Source organism: Psammomys obesus, unplaced genomic scaffold (genome assembly GCF_907164565.1).
Source record: "Psammomys obesus unplaced genomic scaffold, mPsaObe1.curated_primary_1811, whole genome shotgun sequence".
Classification (NCBI taxonomy): domain Eukaryota; kingdom Metazoa; phylum Chordata; class Mammalia; order Rodentia; family Muridae; genus Psammomys; species Psammomys obesus.
The window spans coordinates 7,059,179-7,078,243 of NW_026596120.1; the positions used below are offsets into that span (position 1 = coordinate 7,059,179).

Below are 19,065 nucleotides of genomic sequence, written 5' to 3' on the forward strand. Positions count from 1 at the left end.
GTTGCCCAGACAGAGTGGGATTTTCAAGGATAAAATTGCCTTTAAGTCCCTCATGCTCTTGTAAGTAATACCTGATGTTGACCTTCTAAGTAATTTCAATAAACTCATTGGGTCACTAAACTAGACTGGCGTGGGAATAATTTCTTCGGTCTACTGTTAGTACTCCCTCTAGGGTGAGTAGGTATCTGCTCACGTCTCCCTAGGAAAGTCACACAATACAACTGGTGCCTGAACAGAGACCAGCAGAACCAAAGATAACTTGAGGAAGAGCATCTTGTAATCCTACAATGGGGGGTGAGACATGCAACGAAGGTTGATTTGTTTAAACTGGAACGTTTATGAGGGTGTCTTGGTTGGTTTTTATCAACAGCTTGATGCAACCTGAAGTCATTTGGAAGAGGGAACTTCAACTGCAGAATTTTCTTCATCATACTGGCCTGTGGTCATGCCTCTAGGGCCCTGTCTTGATTGCTAAGTGATGTAGGAGGGCCTAGCCCACTGCATGCAGTATCATTCCCTAGGAGGTAGGCCAGGATGGTGTAAGAAACCTAGCTGAGCAGCAGTCAGTGAGTGAGCCAGCAAGCATTGCACCATCGTGGTTTCTGCTTCAGTGCCTGCTTGAGTTCCCGCCTTGACTTCCCCCAATAATGGAGTGAGACCTACAAGTGCAAGGCACATCGGCCCTTTCCTCTCCGAAGTTGCTTTTGGCCTGTGTTTCATCAGATCAACAGTGAAACAAACTACAGCAGGAGCATCCCCGCGTGCTATGGGGTGGCGAGCTTCTTGCTGTTGTAGTGGATGATAAAGCATCTTACAAAGACTAAGCCATGTGAGAGTAGAGTACCCCGGGGGCCGTGTCTGGAGTGAGCGCCTTCCTGTCTGCCGAATGGGTAAGTATGCCTCACTGATGACTGAGGTCTCCTCATGAATAAAGAGACACTTTATTCTTTATTGTAGAATAGGAATATTGTAGGTGGTGTAGATACTATTATGCAGTCTCTAAAAAAGTGCACATGGGAAAGATTCGTGAACAGACTACGGCAATGGTTGGATGGCATCTTGCTATGTGTCAAAGGATATGCAGCTGTGGCTCGGTTGTCTGCCCACAAAGAACTCGCCTATAGCACAGGACAAACAATGTGCAGATGCTATCTTCTTCTCCATTAGCCTCTGATGGGGCAGAAGAAGGGGGAACTGTGAGGATGAGATGGAGGACACATTAGATGTGTATTAAAGAGCTCTTCCTGAGGTCCTGGAACCAGTGAGAGGATTCAGACAGTGGAGGGAAAGAGGGAAGGAGGGAGAGAGAGAGAGAAAGAAAGAGGAGGGGAGAGAGAGCGCACACAAGGTAGAAGTGATAGAAAAGATCTCTCAGGTCCAGCCTTTAATACAGAGAAAGAGAAAAACCTTGACGAGTCATGCAGAGTGGGGTGGGGTCCCTAATCATGGCCAAACACCGGAAACGATGGTAATCAAGGAATGCTCCACATCTGAATTACTTGAATCAGGGAAAGCTTTTAAACAAGGAATAAAAGAGCATCTCACAGCCTGGCTTGTGCAGCTGTGGGATGTGAGGGCAGATGATATCAGTCTGAGTGCTGTGGAAGCAGAGAGACCAATAAAGCTACCCACCCCACCCCCAGACAGCGTAATCTGCTGCAATACGAGGCAAATCAGTCCCTGTTGGACCGGCTCATGTAAGCCATTAAGAATGCTTGGTTATCGCCAGTCCCTGGGCATGTCATGGACTGGAAGGGAATAAAGGAATGACAGGCATTTGTGAGGTGATGTAGCATGAAAGATGATGCCCAGTTTACTAGGCGAGGTCGCTGTATGTTCACAGGAGAGTTAAGAGACAGGTGGATTTAACAGGACTTGTATAGGGTTTGTCTTGGTTATTTTTCTGTTGTCATGGCAAAACACTGTGATGAAGACAAATTATAGAAGAGAGCATTTAAATGAGAGCTTACAGTTTCAGAGGCTGGATCCATTACTGTCATGGTAGGGAGCATGGCGGCAGAGACAGACAGGCATGGCCCTGGAACAGTAGTAGTTGAGAGCTTACAACTGATCCATGAGCACTAGGCAGAGAGAACCGGGAATGGCACGGGCTTTTGAAACGTCAAAGCCCTCCCCCGACTGACATACCTCTGATAAGGCCATAGTTCCTAGACCTTCCCAAACAGTTCCACCAACCGGGAACCACGTTTTCAAATATATGAGCCTTCGAGTTTTAATGACTTTGCTGAGCTCTGTGATAGGACATAATCTTTACAAGGTAGGAGAGGACATGACAGAGCTGAGTATTTTAGCTTGGCATGCGGGCTGGGCTTGTAAAGTACTAAAGAGAGAAGAGCGAAGGGGTCGGTCCAGAGTCACTGGAAGGCAAATGCGGCAAGAGTCACGTGACATCAGTGTCCTTAGGGCAAAAGTTAACAGAAAGCAAATGCTGTGTTAATGAAGCTTTAGGCTTCCACCCAGGCTGCATTGTGGCTAAGGACAGCTACGACTGTGGCCCAACACAAAAGTGAAAGCTTACTTAAACACTGTATTCTTACTATAAAGACCACAACTGTGTGATTCTGGAGCATGAATTTTGTTAGGACATTGCTTGTAAGTTCAGAGCCTTACAGGAGACAGGGAGGGTGAGACGGTGCAGTTAAAGAAGGGTCTGGTTGTCTTAGGGTGGACGGATGTCCTCTCGGAGTATGTGGTGCACCTTTCTTCCTTCCCCAGAAGGAAATGCACCAAGGGTAGAGATTGTCATCTAGCTTGGGGTCTGGCGAGGCCACAGTGCTGGCCAGCAGCCTGTTAGAGCGGGGAGCCGCTTCCGGCTGCAGCACAGCAGGCTAGAGTGTAGCTCTGCTCTCCTTTGAGGCTGTGTTCTGGAACAACACAAGCCTCCAGCATGGACAGGGAGATGAGCAGGAGCCCCATGGCAGGAGCAGCACCCCAGGATATGAAAACAGGGTAGTTCACACGCAGACAGTGATTGTGGACTGTGGAGCATTGGCTTGACGTGGTTGTGTCCCCTAGCCATTGCTGCTGTATCCAACACTATTAAATTTTTTTTTTTAATGTATGTGTGTTTATGTTCCCCCTCGTCTCACATGTTTGGCTCCTTGTCAGGACTCCATACTATCCAAGTGGCTTTCTGTAGCCTAACTGCTAGGTCCCACCTTACCCCATCTCCCTCTTTGAACAACATAGTGCTTTTTTGCTTGGCGATCATATGTAGTCCCCCTCCCCCTTTTAGACCGTGAGGTCTGGCAGGGCTGGGCTAGATCTCACTCATTTCTGGTTAGTGCTGCAGTCATGGGCATGAGAGAGTAAAGGGCCCAGGAAGCCTTGGGGGTAAGTTCTCAGCTCTGGGACGACTTCATCCTCACCTTATCACTTCCCTAGCAGGTTCCTGTGAGTGTCCCAGTTTGCAGAGGGCATCCCGTCCATCCTGCCCCTCTGTGGGCCTTTGCAGAGCTGATGTGTCTGATCTAGGATGATGTGGTAGGTACGGGCACAGGACCCCCTTCCAGAGACCCACAGCCTGCTGGGTCCATTAGGCTACAAGATAGAGGGATCCAAATGCTCAGGATAGGGTCCCTGGTGCCAGGAGACGTATGCTCAGGTAGGGATGTAAGGAACCAATCGGTCAGGGCAGGAGGACACTGGTGGACAGTTGTGGGGTGTCCGGAGAAAAGGCTGATCCCATCAGATCCCGACAAGAGGGTGGAGTAAGCATTGCTGGAATGAGAGAAGCCATGCAAATGAGGCTTAGGAGCTGAGACAAGAGAGCTTCTTCCAAACTGGAAGACCCTGAAGGCTGGGATAAGGAGGGTCCTTACTCAGTCACTGGCTACTGGTTCTAGCCTCCAGTGTTGGTCGGGGGGAAGGAGTGACTTAGCCAAGGTCACTGTGTATAAATGAGGAAGCTTGGACTCCAACCCAGGCTTCCTGACCAATGCTTGAGGTGGTGCCTCTCCAGGAAGCTGCCTTTAGCAACCACAATGACTGAAAGCTTTGGAGGCTGAGACCACCAGCGGCCACAGGGGCCTAGATCCTGCAGTCAGGGGACTCCTCTGTCCCCTACTCCCATGTCTCCAGTCTTGGGGTGCGCAAACAATGTGTGTGTCACATCCACTCTTCCGGGCACAAGAAACTGTCCCTTCCTCCTCCCCCTCCCCTTCCATTCCCTGCTAAGCATCTCAAGGTCAACAAACTCTAAATGTCCCCACCCAGGACAGAGACATCAGTCTGACGCTGGAGTCCAGTGTCATCAGACTCCAGGGCGTGGTATATGGGTAGCTGACACTGTGGAGTGAACCCTGTACTGGTCCTGTCCCTAACCGCTAACCCGCTCCCAGCCCTGGCAGAGCCCAGCCCAGCTCTGCCTCATTCGCCCTGCAGCAGTTTGCACTGTCCCCTGGTGGCCACACACATTCAGCCCCAGCTACACTGGGCTTGGGTTAACCCTGGCTGGCAGTTTACCCAGGTTATGGCAGTCTTTGCACACCCCAAGAACAGAGGATCTTCCAGGTGAGTTCTCTGCAACATCTCTGGGGTTGGGGTTCCAGTGGGGACTGTGGACAGCAGAGGGAAAATGTGTGTGGAGAGGCACTCCCAGGTTTGATGTCTGTGGATCTGGGGACAGACCAGACAGGCTGATGGCACTGCCTCCCCACGCCCCTGAAAGAACACTTGGCACACACAGCTCAAGGACAGAGTGACAAACTTTATTAGAAATGTTCCTTGCGTATAGGTCACATTCACATTAAAGTGGAAGCTGCACTGTCCGGCTCTGGCCCACAGTGTGACGTTTTCCAGTTAAAACCGGGTCTGGGTGGAAAGTATCTGGAACACACCGATGATGCCGGTGCCGAGTGGTGGCCGAGTGGTGGCACTGGCAGGAGCAGCAACAGCAGCAGCAACGTTCTGTGAGAGGATAGGTCTCGGGTCCTGCAGAGACTGTGTCACAGCTGAGCCGCCCTGCCAGTCCCAAGGCCACACCGCCAGGCCTCTGGCTGATAAATAAACAGCACGTTACACACGTATTGGAATCGACAAACAAACTGTGGGAGTCTCCTAGAGTGAAAAAATAATTTGCTCAAAGAAAGCTTTGTGACAGCCAGGCTTTACCCTGAGTGGCAGCTGCCAGAGCCTGGGGCGCTCAGGGTATCTCAGACTTGACGTCATGAGGCCCCCATCCTCCTTAGCACCTTTGGGAGAAAGCCATCTTCCCCACACTCCTCTTTCAAAATGCAAATGCTACTTAAAAAAAAAAAAAAACAAAACAAAACAAAAAAAACCAAAAAAACAAACCATCATACCCTAGAATAAGCTCTGTCCCTGGGGCAAGTCATCAGACTCAAGTCCCTGAAGAGAGGGGTGGGGACAGCCCAAGGGCTCTGTCCATGGTGGAAGGGGTGAGGAAGCCAGCTCAGAGAGCTAAGCCCAGGCGCTTCTGCACCGCTGTGGTCCCTGGGGACTTTTCTCTCAAAGTGGTACTAAGTCTTAAAATGGAAGGGTAATCTCTCTGCCCTGGCCAGGGGCAGACACGGATGGGACCATCAAGGACTCGCTTCCATCATTCATTATTCAGAAGCTATTTTCTCTCCACTGGCCAATCTTCCTGGGCCTGTCTGCAGTGGGGAACAGGACGCCGTCTCCTGCCAAATGTTTTATTCATTCTCTTGAGGAAGAAATGGTCTCTACACTCTGGTTGACTAGGTGGCCTCCTGGTCCCTGCTGATGGCAGCAAGGGCAACTGACAGGCAGTCCTCTTCCGCGTCCTTGGCCTGTCCTGACGCTCTGGAGCCAGGTGCTCCGTGACCACGGATGACGGCAGGTCTTTAGCGCCGCTCACTGGTACTGCAGGTAATTTTTGAGAGACTGAGGCAGAGGCAGGGAGCCGATGTCCCGCAGGCGCTGCCTGCCCAGGGCTGAGCGGATAGATCTCCGGCACAGGTCCATCAGCGGCAGGGGCTCGGCTGCAAAGACAGTGAAGCCATGAGTGCCCACAACTCCTCACCCCCGCCCAGGCTGCCTGCCGCCCGCCCCCTCCCCTGAGCTGGCTCAGGGCTCCCTGCTCCTGAAGAGCCACCCCTGCTTGCAGTCAGAGGCCCTCAGCAATGATTCGGAAGGGTGGGGCACAGCTGGTCAGACTGGAAGGTTTAAAACAACAACTAGTAACCAGTGGTGCTGGCGATCCACAGCGAGGATAAGTTCTGAGGTGGAGTGTTAGAAAGAGCTGTCTTTTTAGAAACAGGATGATTTGTCCCAGCTGCTCAGGAGGCTGAGGCAGGAGGATCATTCGAGCCCAGAAGTTCAAGGCCAGCCGGGGCAGCACAGCCAGACTCCATCTCAAAACAAACAAGCGAACAGGTTGCATTCTGTCAGGCTTTTGAAATTCTTTCAAACTGTCACACTTCCCTTCCAGTGTTTATGGAGGGCACTGGAAGGGCGTATTTTCTTATAGCACTCCACTTCTGGATGAAAACATAAGTTAAAATCTACCAGGAGCCTCGGAAGGTGGCTCAGGGGGTAAAGGTCCTTGCCACACAAGCCTGGTGACCTGACATTGATTCCCCAGATGCCACTGAAAAAGCCAGTTGCTGGGTGTGGTGGCATACACCTATAATCCCAGGACTGGGGAGGCAGAGGCAGGTGGATCTCTGTGAGTTCGAGGCCAGCCTGGTCCTCAGGACAGCCAAGGCTACACAGAGAAACCCTGTCTCAAAAAAAATAAATAAATAAAAATTAAAAACCAAACACGAAAAAACAAAAACAAAAACAAGCCAGTTTTAGTGGCAAGTATCTATAAGGCCAGTACCCCTATGTCAAGACAGAAAATAGATGAGAGATCCTGACTCAACATGGTGGAAGGAGGGAAACCCACTCCCCAAAGTGGCCCCCTGACCTCTGTATGGACTTACCCAAACCCCAAGAGTAAAAACCGAACCAAACCATAGCAACAGCACCTCTGGATACAAGACACTTTACTAGGTTACGTAAGCTCATACTAACACCTCTTTTAGGGCCTGTGGCAATCCTAGGGATACAGAGAACACCAAGCCAGGGCCAGAGGCAGGCCCAGAGGTAAAGCTTATACTCTGGGATTTTCTCATGAGTGCACAGGGACAGAATCTAGGCAGCTGCCGGAAAGCTTTGAGGATAGAAATCTGAGTAGGATTTTTAAGCACGCAAGGCTGGGCAGTGGTATAAGCAGTGAAAACAGGCACATATCAGGAAGGCAGGGAAGCTACGGAGAGTGACAGAGCTGGTACTTCAAACAGGCCAGTGGAGAATGGAAGAAGACAATGGTCCCATGTCACCTCATGCGGCTGACACAGCACCTAAAGTCTGCACTTTAGCTTAGTGTTCCTTTGGTAATGGAGTAGGTACGGTTCTTGAAAGCATTCTTGAAAGTCAAAAGAAGCAAATACAAATGTGTCAGGTGTGTGGGAATGGTATCAGGAGGGACGGGGCGCAGGTAATCAGCCACCGTCAGAATCCAAGTTGGACTTGGCAGGAATGTTAGAAGCTATGTCCAAGGCTACATCTTGCTGTCCTTGGTAAGGTCAGACCCCAGGCCTAGCAGCTTCACATTCTCCTCCTTATTCTTTGATTCTCAAACAAAATGAGGCAAGCCAGGGCTTGCCAGCCATGTATCCATCCATCCCGACCTAACCTGTCCCTCAGAGGGTTTCCATCGCCATTACAGCAGCACTTCCATTCTTCTCTGCCTCTTGTCCCTCACAGCTCCAGCTGGCATGTTGCCCTGCCCTGTCAACCCAGCCCCCGACTCTAATCCCTCTGCCTTCAACACCTGGATGGTCACTTAGCAGGGATTGTGAAGTGTGAGAGATGACTGTGGCTGATTTTTCCTGTAGGCTTTTTTATGTGACCATACACACACTAAGCCCATTTTTTTTTTGGGGGGGAATCAATTCATTTAACTGCATCTATACAATTATTATCATCTCTATTTTAAGGAGGAAGAAGCTGAAACAGTGCACAGGCCATTTACCTAAAGATGTGCAGCTGGTAAGTGGCAAAACCAGGAATCAAACTCATGGAACCTGAGGCTCGAGGAGAAGAGGCTTGTCTAGAGTTGCAAAGCTTGCATTTAGAATGCCATACTGCCCCTCCCCAAAACAACGGTTAAAAAGGTGGGCTCCAGGGGAAAATGAAGGTTGAGTTGCTTCTCTTCTAGATTTCTGGCGGACTGTGCCACAGCCCCAGGTTCTCACTGTCCTTCTGTGGCCACTTTCCGAGTCACTGCAGCCCACCTCCCCCACATTACTGTCACGGTGGCATGGAAGCAGCCACGTTATAGGGCCTCACCAGTGTCAAAATCAACTGCATCTGTCTAAGAGAACCTATGGGTACCAGGTTCTCTGGAAGAGCAGCTAGTGCTCTTAATAGCTGAGCCATCTCTCATGCCCCATCTACTACAATTATTCAAAGTTGAGGATGCTGGGTAGATAGCAGTGGGCCCTAGGAGGCAGCCTGGGCTCCATGCTGGTGCCCTTCCCAGCCAAAACGACAGAAAAGATGTACACATTTTCCCAGTGTGTATATGAAGTATACCTCGTCAGAGATGGGAGGCTAAGAAAGGCAGTGGCAGTCTAGACAGTTGGGCAGACTCCAGGAAGACATAAAGCAAGTGTGACAGGGTGGTGGAGAGGTGAAGCAGAGAACCTGACAGCGCTGTCCACTAGGGGTGAATGAAGGTTCAGAGAAGCCACAAGCTCCACACAAAAGGACCACACATTTTGAGAATGCACAAGAGCTCCAGCCCAACACCTGGGCTAATGACAGTCCCATCACTGCCCCAGCAGAAGCCTGAGCCTGCTGTCTCTCGAGAGAGAGGCAGGCTTTGGGGAGAGGCCTGATCACTGTGGAGGTCAGCTCAAAGGACGATGAGCAATCACTTCACAGTGTGTGTGGGGGGAGGGTGGGCCTTGGAGACCAGGGTTGTGGTTGCCAAGCCTCTAAACAGAGAGGAGGCAGACACCCAGGGGATATACAGAGTAGGCCCCAGGGACAAGCTGATTCTAGGTGACATTCATCAAAGGCAAAGAAACATAGCTTTACCATCGAGGCCATTTTTTCCCCCACTGACCTACAGTTGCATTCTCAGAGGAGCAAGGGATCTATCTATCCATAGACCCGACCCTGCACCCCAGGCCTCTACCCACAGGCCTTCTGTGCCTGCTAGCCAGGCTCTTGGGTACTCGTCCACTTCTGGCTTTGCCACATACCCGGTCATGCTGGAGTCGGATGCCGGATAGCTACTGAGCCTCTGCCAGCTATAAGGAACAATGAAGGGCTCTCTCTAGTGGGCTCTGGGGACTGCAGCCATATCACACTGGCTGTGATCTCAGCTCTCATGGGCCTTCACAATCTCTAAGCCAGAATGGCTGGAGAGAGCCCTGTGTGTTTGGGGTGGGATGGGGAGAGGTAGGGATGAATGCCTCATTACTTGTGTAGCCTCAGAGAGCTGGGCTGGGATATAGAGACCTGTACTAAAGGGAAACCTCCGTTCAGCCCGGCCTTGGTCACAGACAAAGCCAAACTCTTTCCACAGCCAACTTGAAATTTCTCTAACAACAACAACAACAGCAAAAAATCATATATATTTACAAACAGATTAAAAAAAAAACAGCTTTTGAAATGAAAAAAAAATTCTGAACACGTTTATTTTTCCTTCTACTTCCCTATTCCTAGATTCTGATCAGAATGATCAATGGTGGTGTTTCTGGCGCTTAAGAAACAATGATCAATGATCAATGGTGGTGTTTCTGTTGGGGGTGGGGTGGGGAATGATGTGATGTGTTTGTTAAAGTTTCAGAGTCTAAGTTAAGTCACTTTTGCCAAATCCTAACAAAAATAAATAGAGAACATGGGGCGTTTGTAAAGGAGGGCGCCTCGTGCAAGTGTGTGTGGCTGACCACAAGAACTGGGCACAACAGGCCTTGCCAGAAGTGTTACCTCACACGAAGGCCACCACAACCTTACCCAGCTCCAAATTCTGCAGAGACGTGTCGGGCCACCGTTACTCATTGCCATTAATCGTTGTTGGCCGGGACGATGATGGCCTGAAAGATCTTACGTCGCCCATGCTTTACATGGCTCTCGTCGTCCACAGGATGCCCTGAGCATCCCAACTCAACATCATTACTCTTTGGTGAATCTCTCCGACATTCATCAGCTCAGTATTTGCTTGGCTCCTACTTTGGTAACACTGGGGTCATTGTTACATGGGACCTCTGCCCTGGCTCTGGTCCGGGACCCTTGTTAGCTTTGCCATGCCCTCTCTGGCCGCGCTGTATGTATGGGCTTGACACGGCACTCTGAGATGTAGGACCTTCAGTTTCACCTAGACACACTGCGTCCAGACAGCTCTTAAGTGGGACCTGTTCTGTACACTGCTCTGCAGGCCCAGGTGCCCTGCAGAGAGCACCCTGCTTTGTGAGGGAGTTGGGTTCCTGTCTCCCCCTTAGCACTGTTAGATCGCTATATACTCTGGGCCCAAATACCAGGGTCCCCGGCCCATACCTTCAGACATACTCTGCATGTTTTCATCTTTGAATGGAGCTGCTCCTGAGCCCTCCCCATCCACTTTCTAAGCACCTTCGTCCTCTCTTAGCTCCTGCCTTCACTCTGAGCCCCTTGTTCTCTTCCTGACTACACCGTGAAGCCCGGTGTCCCTGCCATTCTCTCCAACAGCTCCAACCCCACCTCTGCCCTCCCCATGTCACTCCCCAGCAAGCCCATCATCGTCATGGTGATGGAGCCCAAGGATTCTGAGACCAACCTCATTTGAAGTACTCTGCCCTACTTAGACCTTGCTGTCCTACGTAGGAGTTGGAGGAAATTGGTTTTCCCTGTCCCAGGCTTCCAGCAAGCTTTGAGCTCTTGAGTGGATACCGAATCATTTTTTTGTTATCTCCTCCCTCCAACCCCCAACCCCCATGGACTGTGACCCCCACAGGCAGGAACGGGTGTTATCTCTGCTGCCTAGTCCTTACTGGAAACTACAAGGTCAATGAAGTGGGAAAGCCCAGGTTCTGGGAGACAGAAGCAGCTGGGGTGAGCCTTCATGTCTACAAAAGGCAGATAATGAGTACTAATAATAGAAAGCAGTCCTTCCCCGGGAGATGCTTGGTGGGTAAAGTGCCTGCCACACAAGTGTTGAGACCCAGGTCCAGATGCCTGGAACCCACATAAAGCCTGATCTGCAATCCCAGCACTGTTACTTGGAAGCAGAGAGAAAAAGATCACTGGAAGCTCTCAGCTAGTTAAGAGACCCTGTTGCAAACAAGATGGAAGATGCAAAGAGAGAGGGGAGGAGCGGGGGAGGGAGGCTGAAGACCCTTTGGCAAAGCCCTTCCCTCTGGCAAGCAGAACTGTACTGTGCTGTGCCAATTCTACAAACCCATACAGGGACAATCCTAACTCAGACAAAACAGTTAGGCTCGGGTCCTGCCCCAGGAAACTGCAGGGTAGCTGGTTGTGCTGGCCTGGAACAAGGACGTCCCTAGTCACACAGGGAGAAGGAAACTGCCCTCCAGGTTTCTAGTACATCCCTGAGGCTACCTGATGGCCAGCAGATACTAAGATAAATAAGCCCACTATGAGGCTAGGGGCCAGGACTGTGTTCGCAGACACAGCAGGTACTGAGGGTGGAGTGAAGGGCTCAGGAGTGGGGTTCCCCCTCCCAAGACTCATCTTCTCTCATAGAGGAAGAGTGAGGCATCTGGGGGTGGGGAAGCCAGGCTTGGCAGGTTAAGTCAATGCTACATCCATGAATTCCAGGGTAGGAAGAGACAAACGGGCCAACTAAACGAAGAATCTTACAGGTGTTCACATGAATGCTGAAAATCAGTGAGGAAGGAGCAAAGGACCAGTATGCACAAGACTCAGGGAGCCACGATCACGCAGCAAGGGAGTATAGAAAAGAAGAGACAGGAATTGGGATAGAGGCACTTGATTGCCAATATTCTGAGCTTTCAGGTGGGTGGCGGATTCAGGCGTTTGCGTTAAATCTCAAACGAGCCAACAAATAAATAGGCAAGTAAACAAACAAATAAACAAGCACGTTAGAACAAAAGAGAACCGGGCAAGGGACTGGTGAGGGCAGTATGTCTTGCGTGAGGTCACAGGTACGTGACAGAAACGGCCCTGGGACTCGGTATGTATGGGATGCACTCTGTCGCTATCAGAGGTTCAGTTAAAAATAGAGACGAGGAGAGGGAGAGATTGTACAAGAGAATTAGAGCCCCAGTCTAACTCAAACAAGAGCTTGGCCAGAAGATGAATTGCAGCTAATTCTAGCTAATGAGTAACAATGAAGTCACCCCTGCCTGCACAGAGCTCAGCTCAGCGCTGCCTGTGAGAGGCATTCCCACAATAGAGAAACAGCCCTGACCTGGAGTTGAAGACCTAAGCTGAGTTCGGGCTTGATAAAAAACTGGTTGCTTTATTTTTATTTTGTGTAAAAGGGTCATTCCTGCTTCCTGACGAGCAGTGGGAGGATAGGGTAAGAGACAGAGTCCAGGTGCTCAGGGAAGGTCCTGGCCTTCGTGGCACTCAATCAATGAGTGCAGGGCAGCCAGAGACCTTGAGAACAAAGCAGAAAAATGAGGCGACTGGTTTAGAAGGTAGGGTATGCCTCCTGGACTCGCTCTGTAGACCAGGCTGGCCTCGACCTCACAGCGATCTGACCGCCTCTCCCTCCCCGAGTGCTGGGATTACAAGCATGCGCTGGTAGGGTATGCCTGGGTTGATTACCATGCATGGTCTTCTAAACCAGCGGTTCTCAACTTTCCCAATACTGAGACCCTTTAATACAGTTCCTTATGTTGTGGTGACCCCAACCATAGAATTATTTTTGTTGCTATTCCCTAACTGTAATTGTGATAATGTTATGAATTATAATGTATATATCTGATATGCTACCCCAACGAAATGGTCGCTCTGCCCTCGAAGAAGTCATGACCCAGAGGTTGAGAAACACTGCTCTAAGCAGGCCAGAGTAGCTAGAGTGTGTGGGAAGCAGGGCTCAGCAGCTCTCTCCAGCCCTATCCTTCAGCCTGCTGTGCTTTTAGGATCCACCTTCCAGTTTTTCTATCAGATGCAGAAGCATGGAGGAGCCCATGACCACTGACATCCTCACACCCATTGGCTGGCCTCTTGAACTGAATTTCTGGCAACAGTTACAATACAAAGAATCGTACCAGGGCTCACTTAGCACTTCCCATGTCATGGAACATTCTAGCGCATATTTTCCACACTGTATTCAATCCTCACAGCGACTCAACGAGGCGGTGACCCATTCACAGATGTGAAGAAGCAGAGGCAGAAAGGGGTCTGGTAACTAGCTCAAGGCCACAGCTGAGTGATGACGATGGGACTGGTACCCAGCATCTGGTTTGGGATGCACTGCGTGTGTGTGTGTGTGTGTGTGTGTGTGTGTGTGTGTGTGTGTGAACACATCTTCCAGCCCTGAGGAATCTGGTCTCTTGGCCTTGCCTCTTCAACACTGCTCCATGTGGTGAGGTCATCTGATATACTGTGCATCTGAGACCCTTGAAAGGACTAAAGATGGACTCTGACCTGGGCAAGCCCAGCCACAGGCTGGCAGGATTGCTGGGAGTTTGGGCCCAGAGGAGAGGATCTTGTTAGTGTCAGACAGTTAACAAATGAGCCCGGTTTGCCATGTTCCATGTGGGACTTGGATGCCATCTGATGTGTTGGTTCGAGGACCAGGAGCACCACCATCGTGAGTGCTCCCTCTTGAAGCAGCCAGGGTTGTGCTCTCAACTGCTGGGTTCACCAGCACTGCCGCCTTCTGTTTTCAGATAGCCAAGGTCAGACAAACTTCCTTCCACTTGGGAAATGTCAGCATGTTAGCCTCTTACTAATCAGCATAAGCCCCGGGAAGTTTAATATGAAGGCCTTCTTGTGGATTTATTGTGTTTATCTGACCTTTCCAAGTGTGAACTCAGAAACGGGCCCAGAGGAGATGGGGAAGCTTGTTTTTCTTAAGTTCTGCAAAAGTGATGAGTAAATTGTATTCTTGGATATGGTCCGCCTGGTTCTCTCACCCTCCCTCCCTCCTTCCGCCAAAGGATTCAATTAGGCTCAGGAGGAACCGGTATTTATGGGATAGAGAGCTCCGGAGGGAAAGCGGCGTCTGTTCAGAAGTGGTGAGTGATGAGGTCTGGGGATAAGTAATGTACGACACACAAGCGCCGCGATACAGAAGAAGGATCAGCAAATTCGGAAGCGCTGACTCTGTTTCCACTTCTGCCTCCAAAGCCAAGTAGTACCTCGTGTTAGCTAAATCTTAAAAATGTTAATGCCCAGTGTAAGACTGAGGACAAGATCAGGCGGCACAAACATTATAGGCCAGAAGCCGCAAACTTCAACCCAAAGGGGCCAGGAATCTCCTCAGTGCATCCTGAAGAGCGGGTGTGGAGAAGGGCAGCAGGGCCCAGCAAACCAGAGAACACACACTAGGAGATCAGCATTTGGTTCCCAGCAGGACTGTGGGCTCCGAGTTACCAGGTTCCTGAGGAAATGCCAGCAAAGAGAGCATGTGATTTCCAGGCTTACCCAGACTTAGGGCAGACAGAGCTTCTGGACTCCAGGACCTGAACTCTACAAAGACACCACTCAACGATGAGAAAACTGATATATTGGATAGCAAATGCCTGCAACAGCTGTCTTCCCACAGACCCAAACATCTTATTTCTTATTTTACTACAGACAAGGTATGGCAGGCATTAAGGGTTTATGAGCCAAAACGTATTGGCAGGAAAAAAAATAATTGACAGAGAAAATTAACTTTTCTTTTTCGTATGTGCTAATTAAGTGATGGCAAAACCAGTTTCCCAAAAGGGCACAGACTGAGAATGAGAATCCCACTGACCTTGGTCGGTCATTGCCCAGGACCTGCGGCAGCTGCCCTCATACCACCTGGCCTGACACCGTTCAAACTCCACCTCTTGCTGGGTTCCACAGCCCTGCTCAACCACTCAGAGGAGGAAGGGGAACAGAATCTGGCACCCCCTAAATCCATGCAGGGCCACTGATAGGACGCTCAGGGCAGTGGGCAGAGGACGCCTCTGTGAATTTAGCGGCACTATTCTGTGGTGAGAGGCAGGCAATCCGGCTGTATCACAAACTCACTGCGAGGAAGACAACAGCAGCGGCTCCAATAGCATATGTCTGCTGCAGCAGGTGCCGCTTTAACCCTCCAGAAATTAACTCCTCTACTCTTCCCATGACTTAGCATCTTCAATTTTAGGTAAGGAAGGCCCTGTCCTGCCTCCACACCCAAGGAGCCTCTGAGCTGGGGAGGAGTCTCTGGGGATGTTTCCCCCCGCCCCCACCCCGGGAGAAAGTCTTAGCCCAGGTCCCGGTGGCCACAGCCTGCAATGTTCTGGACCATGGTTCTCCACCAGTGGAAAGGCTGGTGGGTCGCTTCTACCAACGGGAGCAAAAGCCTTTTGCCAATGACATTTTGACAAAGTTCAGCGCAGTGCAGCATCTCAGGAAGAAGTGGCTTTGGACAAGAGTCCTGGGTCCCTGCCGTCAGTTAGGACCCTGAGGTCTTCTGAGGAGGAACAGGCCTTTGGATCTGTCTTGCCGGCTGCGTGATGTGAGAAGTGAATGAAGACAGAGCTGAAGGCTTGCAGATGGGAAGTGCACACTCTCGGTTTAGATTTAATGTGAGAACACTACAATACTTATCCTTACAAAGTACCGTCTTGTCCAAGGACCTTTACAAATGCCCCATTTACTGTAGGAGTAAATCATTCCAAAAACTCACTCAAGGAATAACGATGCCTGAAAGAACCTCTCTACCTGGGGGACAGGAGGAAACTGGAAGAGCTGCTGAACTTGTTTTTATACTGGCAAACTGAAACATTCCCACGCCGTTTCCCTTTGGCTGCAGTTCCTAAGTACCCTCTTATGGTCCATACCCTTTCCTGACCCATCAGCCCAGCCTAAGGCCAAGGAGAACCATGTTTTGAGCATTTGCTGTGCAATGGACACTGTGTTCAGAAATTTTGACACAGCATTTTTCTTACTCTTCTCTTTAAAGAGGCCTTGTGTAAAGACTGAATTGAATAGCACATACAATGTTCCAAAAACAGGGCACGGCAAAGGATGTCTGTTGATTTCCTGGTCCCAGCCTCAGTTTCTCCAGCCACAGGAAAACACTTAACTTGCAGTGTTTTAACGAGTGAACTGTGTTAACTTATGGAATGCTAGTGGAAAGGACTTTAAACACTCACAAAAATGCCGATGTTTCTTTAATATTTTCAATCATATATGTTCCTCATTCCACTCTTTGGGGCATCTGGAGAGGCTGGTGGAGCCTGCCCTTGGATGGACATCCTCCTGAGAGCTCAGATTCCTAACATGTGCGCCAGGGCAGAACAAATCTCCCCAAAGGCTGAACTACAGAAGGCCAGCGAATGTCAGGTCAGAAAGGCTGAGTGGCCTACTGACAGCTTCTAACGAAGAAGGAGGTGTTTTCCTCCCATGGAGGGAGTGAGGTTGGGGAAGGAATCTCTCTGTGATGAAAATGTGTGATGCCATGGGAGCTTGCATTAAGGCTCCATTTAGCAACACCGATTAAGGAGCTATAAATAGCAGCTGGCTTGTCTCGGAGGCCATAAAACACACTTTCCTGCACTGCTTCTAGCCTTCAGCCTGCTCTGATTAATTGAGGCTCAAAATAAAATACCTGGAAGGCCACTTTCTGACGGAAGGCCCTTGTTGTCATAGTGACCAACTGTGGGGACCAAGAAGGGCTGACACTTTGTGCAGAGCTGCTGGGGAGAGGAGGGGCCAGAAGAGGGGGAAGAGGAGGAGAAAGAGGAAGGAGAGGAGGAGGAGGAGGAGGAAGAGGAGAAGGAAGAGAAGGAGGAGGAAAAGGTTGTTATTAAAAAAACAAACAAACTGGAATCCTGAAATCACAATTTTACACTGAAGATTATTAAGACAACAGTCTATGCCTGTAATCTGTAATGCTTACAAAAAAATGGCAGCCTCACCTGTCACCTTTTCCAGCTCATGGTTTGACACCCTGTGATCTGGGAGTCAGGAAACAGACCTGCCAAGCCTAGAGGGGATGTACAAGGCAAAGGTTTGTGGGTGAGTCCCGGCTCAGTCCTTGAATTGTCAGGTGACCTTGGGCCTGTGCCCCACCACCTCTGTACCTACTGTGTAAGAACTACCCCCAACCCCCCCCACCCCCGTACAAAACAGAGCGCGGGTGAGGTTTCTGAGTTCCTGATGCAGAGCTGGGGCTCTGGCACTGAACTGCCGCTTCTGGCAAACGAAAGTGGAGATTCTCCCGCACATTGGGGTGTGCTGCTGAGTCATCTCCGAGGCGTGCACATCACGGTGTGTGATGCGCCCTGCTGCCTGTCTCTGTGGGAAATCCCCGAGAAGGATACACAAGAATCCAGCTGCCTCAGTGGCCTCTGGGGAGGGTAGCTGGACACAGGCGTGGACAGGCTTGCCACCATCATGCTGAATCTTATGGAAGCATTTAAAGAGGGAAAATTAAAAACCGCACTGACTCCAAATTCCCGGGTTTTGATGAGTACAAGAGTCAGCCGTGTGAAGCGAACTCAGCTTCCTCGAACGCCTGAGGGGTCCTGCTGAGCTCTCCCTCCCACTATGCCCTTGCTCGGTTTCTCTCAAACTCCGAGGTGACTCTTGAAAGCCTCTCTCCCTCTGCAGACCTCTGTGCCTCTGTACACTCTGACCCCTCCTCTGAAACGCCTTTCACAGCTTTCTCCATCTGACAGTCTCTTCAACGCTCCCTCCGATGATCCTGCCGTGTGCCCTCCACTGCTCTCTCTCGGGAGCACAAACGGCTATTCTCTCTCTGCTGTACTTCGTCCCCTTTATTAATGCTCTTCTGATCAATCATAACCGGTGGCTGCCCCAGGAAGCTGGAGACTCTTTGAGGCAGGGCCTCTGTGAGTCTCTGCCTAAGTACTGGTGGCCTCTGAACAGAAAGCTGTTCTCTGTAGCCCTCTGCATGGGTAGGCAGTCGCTCTATTGATTTTCTTGTTGACCATCCTCCCGAACCTCAGGCTTCCTGCTCTCATCCCACCTCCTGGGCTTGGCATGTCAGGCTGCTTGAGTGTTAACAGCTGGAGCAAAGCACAGGGAACAAGGGGTACCACCTCTCTCTGCAGGAAATAAACCCAGGGAATGCATGCTGGGGGTTTCTCACTGCTCTGACGTCTAGGGCTGGTTCACTCCATAGAATGCTCATGGAAAGATGGTGTGAGTCTTCACCTCAGCTGCCTCCCTGAGAGCTCCCTGTGGTAACTAGGCACCCATGGGAAAGAGGTGCCAGGCCTAGGCTCCTGGTTTCTACAGTTTAACCAGCTATGTGACTTAACTAAGACCCAAACTATCTGTAGTCCTCATCTTCCATACAAGGCCCTTGGTCCAGAGTCTCTAAGAACCTAATCAATCACCTGGACCCTGTGCAGGGATTCCCCCTCCCCTCCCCAGTAGTGGAAATTGGAATCAGGGCTCTTCCCATGCTGGGCAAGAGCTCTATCACCAAGCTCCATCCCCTTCTTTTTGAGCTTTTGAGATATGGCCTCACAAAGTTATGCAGGCTGAAACTGGCAGTCTTCACCCTCTTGCCCCAGCCTCCTGAGTAGCTAGGCCTCCAGGCTTACACCACCAGACCCCATCTATTTAGAATCTTAAACACTAGTCTTAGAGGAGCGGAACATCGAGAGAAGCCACTCTGAACATCACAAACCTTCACTTTCCATCAAGAGACCAAAGGAGGGGCTATAAGGCTGTCCATGCTCCAGGATGGAGTTCAGAGGTTAGGCATGCTGGGGGAACCCAAAAGCTTGAGAAAATTCTTCCCTCCTAGGTCTCTAAGCAGAGATACCAGTGGGATGTGTCTTCAGCTAGACTGTTCACACTGACAGACAGGAGATTGGAAGGTGCATTCCATCCAACCTCCTCTATCACAGAAGATAACCTTCTTGGTGAATGAAATGG

At 50.4% G+C, this 19,065-nt stretch overlaps 1 protein-coding gene across 1 annotated transcript in view; it reads right to left on the minus strand.

Moving 5' to 3' along the window:
• Window positions 1–4,722: 4,722 nt before the first annotated feature.
• The window catches only part of Spsb4 (splA/ryanodine receptor domain and SOCS box containing 4), a 63,310-nt gene continuing 48,967 nt past the window's right edge, over window positions 4,723–19,065 (minus strand). Inside the window, exon 3 of the mRNA XM_055629780.1 lies at window positions 4,723–5,984. Coding sequence (XP_055485755.1) covers window positions 5,857–5,984 — 128 coding nt within the window. The 3' untranslated portion in view covers window positions 4,723–5,856. The remainder of the gene's footprint in view (window positions 5,985–19,065) is intronic.